This window comes from Chionomys nivalis, chromosome 10 (assembly GCF_950005125.1).
Source record: "Chionomys nivalis chromosome 10, mChiNiv1.1, whole genome shotgun sequence".
In the NCBI taxonomy this organism is placed as follows: Eukaryota; Metazoa; Chordata; class Mammalia; order Rodentia; family Cricetidae; genus Chionomys; species Chionomys nivalis.
In genome coordinates this window covers 13,871,995-13,885,834 of record NC_080095.1, presented here as the reverse complement: position 1 = coordinate 13,885,834, position 13,840 = coordinate 13,871,995, and the positions used below count along the sequence as shown (strand labels likewise).

The window sequence follows — 13,840 nt, the reverse complement described above, 5'->3', positions numbered from 1 at the left end:
TGTTCATGATTTTGTATGTCAGGAAATATCAAAAAGGATTGAGACTGTTCAGAGGAGACACTCTGGTGTCTTCTGCCTTTTCTCTCCCAGGTGAACTTGTCGATGTTGCTTTTGACCCTATTTCACCTCAACCTCAGCTAACATTTCCTGACTCACTCCTGCCACACCCAGTAACTGTTACCTAACTCCTCAAGTTGCCTGGGTAACCAGCAGGGCTGGGAGCCTGAAGAAGCCCTTTGTCCACTGCCAGTGTCTCCCATGCCAGGCAGTGACTACAACTGAGGGTTTTAGCCTAGATTCATCCAGGATGTTATCTGTGAGCTGGGGCATGAGGCTGGTAGAAAGACCAGCGATCCCCAGGGCACCACTCTTGCTGGTTGCACTCTGGGTGCTGCTCCTGGCTCCCAGCCAGTGTTTTCAAGGCCCTCCCACCTGGCGTTACATCTCATCGGAGGTGGTCATTCCTCGGAAGCAGATCTACCATGGTAAGGGATTTCAAGCACCAGGACGGCTCTCCTACAGCGTGCGTTTTAGGGGTCAGAGACATATCATCCACCTGCGAAGAAAGACACTTATTTGGCCCAGACACTTGCTGCTGACAACTCAAGATGACCAAGGAGCTTTACAGATGGATTACCCTTATTTTCCTGTAGATTGTTACTATATTGGCTACCTGGAGGGGATCCCTCAATCGACGGTCACTTTGGATACTTGCTATGGGGGCCTGGACGGGGTCATGATGTTGGATGACCTTGCCTATGAAATCAAACCCCTCAATGATTCACACAGGTTTGAGCACCTTATTTCACAGATAGTGACTGATTCTGCTGCAGTGGGGCCTATGAATGAATGGAAGCACATAGAGCATAGCACAGGCCCCTCTTTATCTAGACCAAATTCCAATGTGGCTCCCAGAATGTCTAGTAGAGACTACGCTTCACATCCAGCTGCTATAAAAGGCCATTTTCAAGCCACCTATTCAGTACATGTCATAGCCAGGACTGTTGAGAGGTCAGCCAGATATTTGTTTTCACTAATCAGCTTAATGGACACTTTTATGTCCAACATTAATTTGCGTTACTATGTTATTCTCTTATCTGTGTATAACCGCCGAGATCCATTTCCACATGACTTCAAAATGCCGGGAGGGTCTATTCATAATTACTATTTGTCAAACTTTTACCAGAGATTTAGACCTGATGCATCAAGCTTAATTAACAATTGGGGGCCCAGTGATGAAAACGCTGTTCCAATTGCACGTGGTGTATGTAGTACCAATGGCCTAACCCTTATTGGTAAAAATGGCCGAGCTTATATATATATGTCTATGGTAGTAACCAATCGTGTTGCGAGGAACATAGGTCTGAATCTTGATGATGAGACTTACTGTTTTTGCCAGAGAAGAGCGACCTGCATTATGTTCAAGGTTCCTCAGCTAACAGATGCTTTCAGCAATTGTTCCATAGCAGAGTTAAACCAAATACTCAATACTCCTGGTGAGATGGAATGTCTTTTCTCGGACTTTACTACTTATTATAATGAAACACATACCTATAGAGTTTGTGGAAACTCCAAACTAGATGTAGGTGAGGAATGTGACTGTGGCTCAAACAAGGCATGTTATGCAAATCTGTGCTGTCAGAATAACTGCAGATTCTCAAAGGGTAGCATTTGTGATAAAGAATCATGTTGTGCAAACTGCACCTACAGTCCTTCTGGGACACTTTGCAGAAGTATCCAGAACATATGTGATCTTCCAGAGTACTGTAATGGGAGTATACTCACTTGCCCAACAGACTTTTATCTGCAAGATGGAACACCATGCTCAGAAGAGGGGTATTGCTATAAAGGAAACTGCACCGATCGTGATATACATTGCAAGGAAGTCTTCGGTGTAAGTGCCCGTGCAGGAAATAAAAGGTGCTATGATATCAATAAGGAAAGCTATCGATTTGGACACTGTCAAAGATCAAAAGAAAGCCTCGTATTCACAGCTTGTGCCGATAACGATAAGATGTGCGGAAGGTTGCAGTGTACGAATGTCACCTTCCTTCCACACTTGCAGGAACACGTTTCATTCCATCAGTCAGTTATTTCTGGGTTTTCCTGTTTTGGGCTCGATGAGCATCGAGCAACAGAATCAACAGATGTTGGTCGTGTGAGATATGGTACTCCCTGTTCCCAAACTAATTTCTGTGATCGAGGGTCTTGCAATGGATCTTTAACTGAACTGGATTATGACTGCACCCCAGAAAAGTGCAATTTCAGGGGAGTATGCAATAATCATCGGAACTGCCATTGTCATGTGGGTTGGGACCCTCCAAACTGCATAGGAGACGGACCTGGAGGGAGTATAGACAGTGGACCCCTTCCGCTTAAAATGCGCACAATAAGTCAGAGCCAAGAACCAGTGGTATACTTAAGAATAGTCTTTGGTCGTATTTATGTCTTCATAGGCGCACTCCTCTTTGGGGTGGCCTTTCGTGTAGCAATTACTAGGATTATCAAGTATGAAGACTTGCAAGCTGCTTTATTTCATGGGCATGGACATACACCTGGACCCAGTATGCCCAAGTAAAAATGAGTTAGCCTCCTGGATCCTGTAAAATTAAGAGAAATGAAAAGAAAATACAAATGTCGGAAAGAAGACAAGCACAACCACAATTCCACAGTTCTGAAGAGCCTGGGTCTATTTTATGGGAACACAGGAGATGTTCAATTCTGATACCACCTGTCTTTGATAGGTTGCTGATGCTCACACTGTAATACATCTTTCAAAATTACAAATTGGTGTCTTTTGTAATGTTGGTAAGTTGTTTGGAGCTGCACCAAGCTTGATCCTTTGTTGGTCAGAGGAGACCTTGAGCCAGAAACCCTCTATGTCCTGAACTTAGGTCTTTGTGCTAAGGATTAATGGGAGTTGTCTACATTTCTTTTAAGAACGTATCTAGGATAGTACTATAAAATGTGGTTCCTGAGCTCTGACACTTTCCCACTCCTTATCACCATGTTTGTTAGTGGTCCTCTCTCCTCCAGCTTGTGGATAGGATTTTCAGTGGCCGAGCTTAGAGGACTGGAGGGAGCAAGGCAGACTTGGGATCCAGGTGAGGAAGTTGTATAGGAGCACAGAAGCATTGCGTCATACAAAGCCAGGAAACTGATGTTTAGAACATCACCAATAACACAGATCAATGACTCACTAAGTGTACTACCCACACCTTAGGGACACAGACTTTCCAGGGCCCCACTGCCAGAACATTGCAAAAAACCCAGTCTGATGAGAGGATACGCAGCTACATTTTAATTCTTATATTGCTTGTAAGATTTTGTTGTGATTTACAGGTTGAAGAAAAGAAGTATATAGTAGAAGACTAGACAATAAAGATGGAAATCATCAAGAGAGAGTGTGACTGTCCTTTTCCCTAATGCCCTCAGATAAAAAATTATAGTATGTGCCAACTCTATGAGTTCCCTTTTAGCCCTGAGCTGCTGAAGGCTGGCCCTTCAGGCAGCAAGAGTCCCGTGGGACTTGAGTGTACCATATCTCTGTATATAGCTTCTGTCTTGCTTTCATGTTCCTTGAGATATAATCTGTATTCAGTGAAAGGTCTGCTCTGTTAGTATTTAGTATGTGCTAAATTTACTCGAATTCACATGCTTTTCTGAAGTCACATAACCTTCCCAGAGTCACTGTCTTCTTTGTTGCATCCACATACAAAAGTACATTGAAAATGAAGCAACGTTGTCTGCAGCATTAGATTGGAGTCCACCTCATTCCCTTTGGCTCTGTTCATGCCAGGTTCCCTCCTGGAATGACAGGAGATGTGTTACACCCCACTGCTGTAGGAATGAGGGACATGCCATAGTGATTGCTGCTCTGACCATGCTCCTGCTCTTCCTAATGATTCTCAACCCCGGCAAAGGTAGTTCTAGCAACATAAAGTTACCACTGGATCACCAAACAAGGAGGATAATGGGATTGACTTTTGGTGTGAATGTGGAGCACCATGTGCAGGTATAGTCTGAAGTTCATCCCTCTTCGATAAAGGAGCTAAAAGTATACAATGGAAAAAAGAGAGCATCTTCAACAAATTGTGCTGGCAAAACTGGATGTCAATCTGTAGAAGAATGAAAATAGATCCATATCTATCACCATGCACAAAACTCAAGTCCAAATGGATTAAAGACCTCAATATCAGTCCGAACACACTGAACCTGATAGAAGAGAAAGTGGGAAGTACTCTACAACACATGAAGTTCATCCCTCTAGAGGCCATGAAGCCCACTAATTGGTTTAAACCAGACCATAGAAAGTTCACCTTAGGACTTTTTCTTCCCAGCATATCAAGGTGTGCAGAATGAATCTGCCTTAGTAGCTAAGTCAGTGAATTATGCACTTCCGAGATTTGAGAAAGGCAGAATCCATCCAGTATAGTGACTACTCACCAGAGCCACAGAAGCTGTGACAGATGTTCAAGAACTGACCACAGGGAACCCTGCCTTTGTGAGAATTCTTCACGGAGGGAGGCATAAATAACATGACCCCCTCCTCATAAGGTCTCCCTGGGTCTGGATCAGCAGGCCATTCTTCAGTGACAGGGTCCTGAGGGGGAGGACTGAGATGAGAAAATAAGACAGGAAAGGTGTGTGTGTGTGTGTGTGTGTGTGTAATACTTAAAGGTTCAGACAAGTTATTTTATTTAAAGGGAGGGTAATTGTCCATTGGGAAAAATGTGATCTGGGAAGGAGCAATCATCTTTCTAGGTATTAAGACCTAGTTGAGGATCTTCTGAGGTAAACATACTGAGTGTGAAGTAGGAGGACCAAATTCCCTGTGCAGGGTCAGTTTCTCTGCTCACACAGCACAGGACAATCTGGCAATGGCAGATATTTTGATGGGGAAGAGAGCAATTAGCCCAATTAGCTTCTGAGAGAGAGAGAGAAAGAGAGAGAGAGTGTGTGTGTTTGGGGAATTGGGGTTAGAAATTTGAGCAGGTAAAATCTTATAGACAGAAAAGAAGTGAAGGCAGGAGAAAAATAGAAAAGAGACTTCTATCTTATTTGGGGTCTTATTGCTGTGAAGAGAGTCCATGACCATAGCAACTCTGGTAAAGGAAAACATTTAATTGGGACTGACTTCAGTTTAAAGGTTTAGGCCATTACCATCATGGCAGGAATCACAGCAGCAAGCACGCAGACATGGTGCTGGAGAGGTAGCTGAGAGTTGTACATCTGTATCCACAGGCAGCATAAAGTGGATGTCACATTACACCTGGTTTGAGTATTTTAGATCTCAAAGCCCACCCACCCCCTACCGATGCACTTCCTCCATCAAAGCCACACCTACTCCAACAAGACCCCATCTCCTAATAGTGTTACTCGCTATGAGCCTCTGGGTGCTAGTTTCTTTCATTTCCTACTTGATATGGGAAGTAGATCTTTTGTCATCTCAACTTACGATGATGTTTGAGTTAGTGTTCACCCACCCCACAGGCACTTTTCACTAACTCTGCTTGACTCCCTCTAGATGCAAAACTGGGGGTGGGTTGGTTGGAGTGTTGGGTGGAGCTTCTTCCTCTGGAGGAGCAGGTGTCTGGTTGTCATGTTAGACCACCTGCAAGCTCTCTGCTCTGGACTTGTGAGTCTGGCTTTCCTTATATTCATATTTATGTCTTTCATACTCAAGTCCCTATCTAGGTGCCAACTGACCTGGGCCAGCAGGCTTTTTTTTTTTTTTCCCCGTTCAGTGAAATGGTGCTGGGTGGGAGGACCAAGTATGATAAAATAAAGAAGACAGGTGAGTTGGGACCAGAAAGTCTTGCATAAGCTGATGGCTTAGACCAGCAAAGTTGGTAAGAAGCACAGCAACTTACAAACAGCTTGCATGGTAAAATGGGACAGAATCAGCAGAAAGCTATTATGGAAGGAGAAAAAGTCATCTGGAAGTTAAGAAATGTGTGAAGCAAGCACAGGAAATCACAAGTGCCTCACAGACTGTCCGTACTTTGTCCTTGGGAGTGATAACCACAGTCCTTTAGCGGGGAATCATCTGTCCTGGACTGTGTAGAGGTTGCCTCTACAGCTCTGAGAGCACCCCAGATGTTGACACAGTCCCCATTTACAGATTCTAGGAGAAGGTGGACACTCAGGGGATTTGTGAGAATGAAGGGACCTGCGCCCCTTGCCTGCTTCACCCTACCGTCTGTTGCACAAGTCGCAGAGATGTGGCATTTTGTTTGTGTAGGATAAATAGCAGTCTTCTGTGAACTGCTAAGGTGCCTCCTGGAAACTTGGTGCCTGTGATCCCTAGAATGTCACCTCCTTCTTGGGAGGACTAGTGGAAAAGCCTTGCTGTGACATTCTGTCAGGGTTTATGCAGACAACTGGAAGTGGAAAGGGGGAGCTTTTGCTGGTCTGTGTTCCACCCCAGAGAAGAAGCAGCAGTGTCAAACTCACTTCCTTGAGTGATGAGTTTTCACTCCCTGAAAGGCTCCAATGGTTTTCAGAAATCCCGAGCCTTCTGGTAAGAGCTCTGATAGGTAGGCTATGGTAAGAGTCCAGGAAATGTGGTGAATTGATTTCAGTTCCCTCTGGGGTAGCTCAACCCTGCTGCATTACAGAGCCAAGTCAGGTCTTACCTGATGTATTAGTTTCATTTCTGCTGCTGTAATAGAACACAGTGATCCAAAGCAACTTTGTTCTTGTGGATGGACCCAGAGGAAGAGTCCGTAACTGTGGTGAAGAAAGGTTCTATGGTTCAGCCGAAAAGTGTGGGATGGGTCCTTGCTGTTTTGACCACAACAGTATCATCTTTTAGGTACTGAAATGATAACTTTTTGGGAGTAAGCAACTCTTTACACAATCTCTACTTGTAGTGATATCTCATTTGTATTTTAATAATGCTTGCCTGAGTTCAGAGAGTAAAATAGCCGCTCTGATCAGGCTTGCAGATCAGGCAGTGCTGACACACACATTGAATCCCAGTAGACACACTAGTTTGCCACAGAAATCAGGTGATAGTGATGCATAACTAATCTCAGCACTAGAGTATATGACAAGAGGATACAGCTTTCAGACACAGTCACATTCTGAGATCCCTGGAGGCAGGATTGCCTTTTCAGACTAAGGTAGAGGTAAGAGCAGAGCCAGAGGCTGACTGTTTTGCTTTTCTGACCTTCAGGTTGAACCCCAATTTCGCTCTCTGAGATTTTATGAATTGTGCATCATTTCTTCTCTGCTACATCTCTCCCCAAATTGAAAGCTTAGCTGGGTGGGTTCTGGTCCTTCCTTTTGTTCCAGAGCAGAGCAGGCCTCCCCTTCATGGTCCCTACCTCCTTAAAGGTACAGCCCCTCCCTCAGCACATGTGCTGGCTGTAACAATTAGCTTTCTCATTCTCTGTTCTTCCAAAACTGTGTAACTTTGTGTTCTTTCTATCCAGCTTGATATTTTTAACTGTTGGGCTTCCTAAGGTTTGGTGGTAATAACCTTGACACAGACTCAGTTTTACTTTATTTGTTATTGAGAACAGATTCTTTACTATTCAACATCACCTATTTACAGTTTCCCCTCCCTCTACTTCTTCCAGTTCTTCCTCCCCTACTCTCCCTTCCAAATCTACTCCCTTTCTGTCTCCCATTAGAAAAGAACAGGTTTCTAAGAGATAACAACCATATATGACAAAATAAAATATAATAAGATAAAACAAAACCATGACATCGAGGCTGGATAAGATAACCTGACAGAAATAAAAGAGACCGATAACTTTCACAAGAAGCAGAGACCCAATAATTCACAAACTCAAGAGTCCCATAATAATACTAAGCAGAAACATTTAATATATGTGCAAAGGATGTAGTGCAGACTCATGTTGTTTGGTCAAATGTGAGGCCCCAGTCTTCTGACACCTCTGTATCCACGAGGCTGAAATGTAATATTAAGTTGAAAGTATCACTCCCAGCCTCCCAAGTGCTGGCCAACCCCACAGGGTATTTAGCATCATGCAGGAACAAGGAACATGTGGTTTTTGGATTTGCATGTGTGCTCCCTCTGTCTTTCCCTCAGCATGCTCTCCTAGTCACCCAGGAGTGTGCCCCTATTAAACACGAGCATTTAATTGGGCTTATCTGGTATGATTGGGTTTCTTTGCACCAGCAAAGATGCTTGTCTTAAGATGTTTTCCTAACAGATGGAGGTCCCCCGGGGGCAGCCTTTCCCACAAGCCCATGGCCACATGGTGAAAGCATCCTTATCCCCTGAGCTCTCTGTACCAGGCTAAAACTGGCTCCCAGGTTAGACCAGCAGTGTCTTGGTGAGCCCCCTTTTCTTGTCCTTGCTACTAGGGTTTTAGGGGACTTGTTCCTGTTGACTTTTGTTGATTATCAGGCTTTTGTGAAAGACACGGTCTGCACCAAAAGCCTGATCCAAGCAGCGAAAGCTGAGACTTTCACTGATGTGGACTTTGTTTAGGAATGCATAACATTCAATTTTCACAGCCCCATTCTGACCCAAGAGCTATTTCAGCAGACATGCTATATAATAGACTTGAGCCACACAAGTGGGCATAGACTTTTAAAATGGGTTCTTGCAATTCAAAGCCAGATTTGCTATCAACCCTGGAATGCCTCTTACAAAATCCTTTTAAATTGAGGCTGTCTAACCTAAATTAACAATGTCCACCATTTTTAGATGTGCACTCTCGCCCCCCTTCCACCTCTCTCTCTTTTCTCATTTGGCCGCCAGCATTTTGTCCTGTCCCAACTTCATTTACTCTGCAGTCGCTCTGCTTCCCTACTTCCTTGCTGCTTGCCGCTACCCTGCCAAGCCTAACTGCAATGGCATTCTCCATAAGCTGTTTCCCTGGGACCACTCTGGCTCCACTCTGCTTGCCCCCTCTTCCTTGCTACTTTCCAGTTCCCTGTGAGGCTAACTGTGCGGGGATTTTAAGTTAATCAGCTGACACAGGTTCCCCTTGTAGCATCTGCTGACCTACATTGGGATTTTTAGGTTGGTCAGCTGACACAGGTTTCCAAAATTGTCCTATTTGTCTGTCTGTTAGAATGAGGTGGCCACAATTAAGTCTATGTAAGTGTGCAAGTGTGTTTTTGTGATGTGCTTAGTTTAAGTTTCTTTATACATGTGTGCTTTTGTTAAAATCAGTAAAACATACATCTCCAGATTACAACAGCTCTGGGAAAACACAGACACATGGGTAGCCGCCATTTTAACCTCACTGCCAACTTTGGTAAGGGTAACCACATGTGCTAATATTCTATTAGCATTGGTAAGCTGTAACTAATTAAATACACATTTAGATTTAGCTTATATGCCCAGTTTAAATAACAGGCAATGATACCTAGTTCTCAAGTGCCTTTACAGATCTGAGATTATGGCATTTTAACAACAAGAGCTTCTAACACAGACATGCAGCTTCCTCATCACCCTTTGGCTCCTCCAAGAAGACAGAAGACGTCCTGGCTCCAGGCCTTGCCATTGGGTTAGGTATAGCCATCCACACAGCAAAAAAGCCACCTTTCAGCTCTCCAGCTTTCTGGATGCTTCACCCAGGAATCAATTTGTGTTGTAATAGGAGGAGTGGGGCTGCGTTCCCGGCACCGGGCCGCCCGCATGGCTAGCTTATGCCTGAAAATAATTACACGGAAACTGTATTCTTTTGAACACTGCCTAGCCCATTAGTTCCAGCCTCTTATTGGCTAGCTCTTACATATTGATCTAACCCATTTCTAATATTCTGTGTAGCATCATGAGCTGGCTTACCAGGAAAGATCTTAACCTGCGTCTGTCTGTAGTGGGAGAATCATGGCGACTCACTGACTCGGCTTCTTTCTCCCAGCATTCTGTTCTGTCTACTCCACCCACCTAAGGGTTGGCCTATCAAATGGGCCTAGGCAGTTTCTTTATTAATTAACCAATGAAAGCAACAGATTATAAAGAAATCACTCCCAAATCAAATTTGCTCATCCTGCCAAGCCAGGTCGATGAAATCTTCCCCCACACAGGAAAATCTTTCGGCCTCTTATACTCAGCAGCTAATGGTAAGCACTGCTTCTAGATTGGTGTTCTCCAAGGACTAGGGGAGACTTTGGGATTGCCTATGTAGCTAAAATGCTGCCTCATTTTTGCTCACTTGTCCCTCCCAGATCTGTCTAAGGGCATTTGACAACTTAAGGTAATGTTCTTTAACAGGTTTCATAATCCAGGATTAAAAGGTTTCAGGTGTATCTTCAGAGGTTCAGCATTCTGGTGTAGGAGGTCCTTCTATCTATGTGTTGCTTTCATTGGTTAATAAAGAACTGCTTAGAGCCTATGGCAGGGAAGAACAGAACTAGGAGGGGAAAGGTAGGCTGTATGCAGGGAAGAAGAAGGGTGGAGTCAGAGAGACACCATGCATCTGCCAGTGACAGATGCTTGGAATTTTACCTGGTAAGCCACTGCCACATGGCAATACACAGATTACTAGAAATGGTTAATTTAATATAAGAGTTAGCCAATAAGGATCTAGAGCTAATGGGCCAAGTAATAATTTAATTAATACAGTTTCTGTGTGGTTATTTCGGTGCTGGATGGCTGAGATGAACAAGTGGGCCCTCCTCCTACAGAGTTCCCAATTTACTTTAATTGTATTCTAAAATGTTCATATCTTTTAACCTAAAGCAATAGTCTTATGCTATGATGTAAATATGTTCCAGTTCTTTACAGGTTCCTGAAAAAGTTCTACTGCTGTGTTGAAATCAGGTCTGATAAAAAACCTAACAGTCTCCTGTATCTTAAAAATTCAGGGTTCCCAATTACTTTAATTATCTTAACCAAAGCAAGAACCTTCTGCTATGAAACCAAGATGTAAATCTGTTCCAGTTCTCTTACAGGTTCCTGGAAAAGGTCTACTGATCAAAATCAGGATTGGTAAAAAACTAACAGTCTCCAGAGACTTTTGCTAACACCAGCCAGTTTCAAGCATATTTTACAGGTTACTCCTGCTGCCCGGGCCAAGAACAACTCATGAAGTGCTCTCCAGATGATGACAAGCACCTGCAACAGCTCCTGGGACTTCACCATTAGTACCAGCTCTCGTAGATGAAGGACACATACCGATTAAAATCTGGTTGTATCTAATATACCCAAGCCTCACCTGTCTAACCTGTTGGACTTCCCTGTTCCATTCTTTCTGGCAGTTAATGCACAGGACCAGTAATAACAATATTTTTTCCTAGCCACCTGCCTTCTCATCTCACTCAAAAAGCAGTTGCCTGAGGATTCCGGGATGACAACAAACCAGATGCCGCTCCAGCCACACCTCTCTCTGAGCATGAGCTCAACTCCTAGCTCTCTGCTCCCTCGTGTTACCCCAAGCCCAAAGGAAGCAGCCAAACTTGAGCCAACGGCCTTATATGCAAGGACTCTGGCATGTTTGGTCAAAAGTGAGACCCAAGTCCTCTAACACCCCTATATCCAAAAAGGCTGAAATGTAATATTGAGTTGGAAGTGTCACTCCCAGCCTGCCAAGCACTTTGTGCTTGGACTCCAACTCCCAGCCTGCCAAGCGCTGACCCCACAGGTTATTTTAGCTGACACTGAAAAGAGAAACAAGTGGGTTTTGGGTTTAATGTGTGCTCCGTCTTTCCCTCAGCATGCTCTCCTGGCTACCTGGGAGTGTGCTGCTATTAAACACGGGCATTTAATTTGGCTTATCTTGTCTGACTGGATTTCTTTGTGCCAGCGAGGATGCTTATCTTTTTTTTGTTGTTCCTTATTTTTTTTATTCTTTTTTAATTAAAATTTCCACCTGCTCCCCGTTTCCCATTTCCCTCCCCTCCTCCCAAATATTGCCCCCTCCCCCCAGTCCCCTCCCCCTCCCCCCACTCCTCTTCTCCTCCCCCCACACCATTCCCCCTCCCTCTCGATATTGAAGAGCAGTCCAAATTCTCTGCCCTGCGGGAAGACGAAGGTCTTCTATCTAGGTCCAGGAAGGTGAGCATCTAAACAGGCTAAGCACCCACAAAGCCAGTTCATGTATTAGGATCGAAACCTAGTGCCATTGTCCTTGGCTTCTCATCAGCCTTCATTGTCCGCCATGCTCAGAGAGTCCAGTTTCAACCCATGCTTATTCAGTCCCAGACCAGCTGGCCTTGGTGGGCTCCCAATAAATCAGTTCCACTGTCACAGTGGGTGGGTGCATCCCTCGTGGTCCTGGTTTCCTTGCTCATGTTCTCCCTCCTTCTGCTCCTCATTTGGACCTTAAGAGCTCAGACCGTTGCTCCAAATTGAGACTCTGTCTCTACCTCGATCCATCGCCAGATGAAGGTTCTAAGGTAATATGCAAGATATTCATCAGTATAGGATAGGGTCATTTCAGGTTCCCTCTCCTTAGTTGCCCAAGGTACCAGCTGGGGACATCTCCCTGGACACCTGCTAACCCCTCTAGAGTCAAGTTTCTTGCCAACCCTAAGATGTCTCTCTTAGTTAGGATATATACTTCGCTGCTCTCGTATCCTCCCTTCCTATATCCCAACCATCCTAATCCCCCGAGCTCCTCCCATCCTCCCCTTCTCATGTTTCTCATCCCATTTCCCCTTTGCCCCTTGCCACCTCACCCGCAAATTCCCAGTTTTTGTCCTGCAATCTTGTCTACTTCCCTTCTCCAGGCGGATGACTATATGATTTTCTTTGGGTTCACTTTCTTATTTAGCTTCTCTAGGATCACAAATTATATGCGAGGATGCTTATCTTAAGATTTTATCCTAACACATGTAATGTCCTGTGCACATTGCTTTAGTCTCTGGAGTTCATGTGAATCTTGCTCAGTTGACTCAGAGGACTTTGTTCTCCTGGTGTCCTTCAGTTCCTATGACCCTTGCACTCTTTCTGCCTACTCTTCCAAGGGTTTCCTGAACTCCGAGAGGAGGGATTTTAGGGAGACATCCCATGTAGAAGTATGTGTTCCAAGGACTTTCTCTCTCTGTGTAGTGTATGTTTGTAGGTCTCTGCATTGCTGTATCTGTTTGCATCTCCTTCAGGAGGAAGCTTCTCTGATGACGACTTAATAATGCACTGATCTATAAGTATAACAGAATATCATTATTTTATTGATACTTAAAAAACAGACCGTGGTCTCTGGGCTACCTAGTCTCTAGTTTTTGGTCACCCAGGCAGTTTTGCTTATGGGTTCCATTTCGTGGAGAGTTCCTTAAGTCAAATCAAACGTTGGTTGACTATCCCACAATCTCTGTACCACCATTGTCCTAGCATATCTTGGAGGCAGGGCAGATTGTAGGTCAAAAGTTTTGTTACTGAGATGGTCTTTACATTTTTCTTTTGGTAGGTAGCCTGCAGAGTGCCTTCCCAAACCAATGACACAAGGACATAGGGGTGAATGCTTCATGTAGACCCCAGTGTGAGTTCTCCATGTTCAATTAGTTGTGTGGGTGCTATCCTCAGCAACAAGGCCCAGCTGTTAATTTGCAGAGAGCAATCCACTGTCTTGGTAACAGCCTGGGTGGTTGGGGAATTGCCATGGGATCCCTTTGACCAACAACTCAGTTGAATGCAACCCAGAACTGGAAGCCTAAAGAGATGGCCAGTTGGGACTTTCTTCTCCTCCCCATTGTTAGGAGATTTGATTAGAATTAATTTCATTTTTTAAAATTTATTTATTTTTATTGAAAAAATTTCTGCCTCTTCCCCACCTCCCATTTCCCTCCCCCTCCTCCCCCTCTCTCCCCTTTCCTCCGCTCATCTCCCCCGCCCCCACTCCTTTCCCCCTCCCTCTCCAGACTGAAGAGCAGTCAGGGTTCCCTGCCCTGTGGGAAGTCCAATTACTTTCAC

The 13,840-nt window shown here is 44.5% G+C and overlaps 1 protein-coding gene across 1 annotated transcript; it reads left to right on the top strand.

The window, feature by feature from the left end:
• Positions 1–307: 307 nt before the first annotated feature.
• LOC130882230 (disintegrin and metalloproteinase domain-containing protein 21-like) lies at positions 308–2,578 on the top strand. The gene has a single exon (XM_057782152.1). It carries the CDS (start codon positions 308–310, stop codon positions 2,576–2,578), a length of 2,271 nt encoding a protein of 756 aa, XP_057638135.1.
• Positions 2,579–13,840: the final 11,262 nt, after the last annotated feature.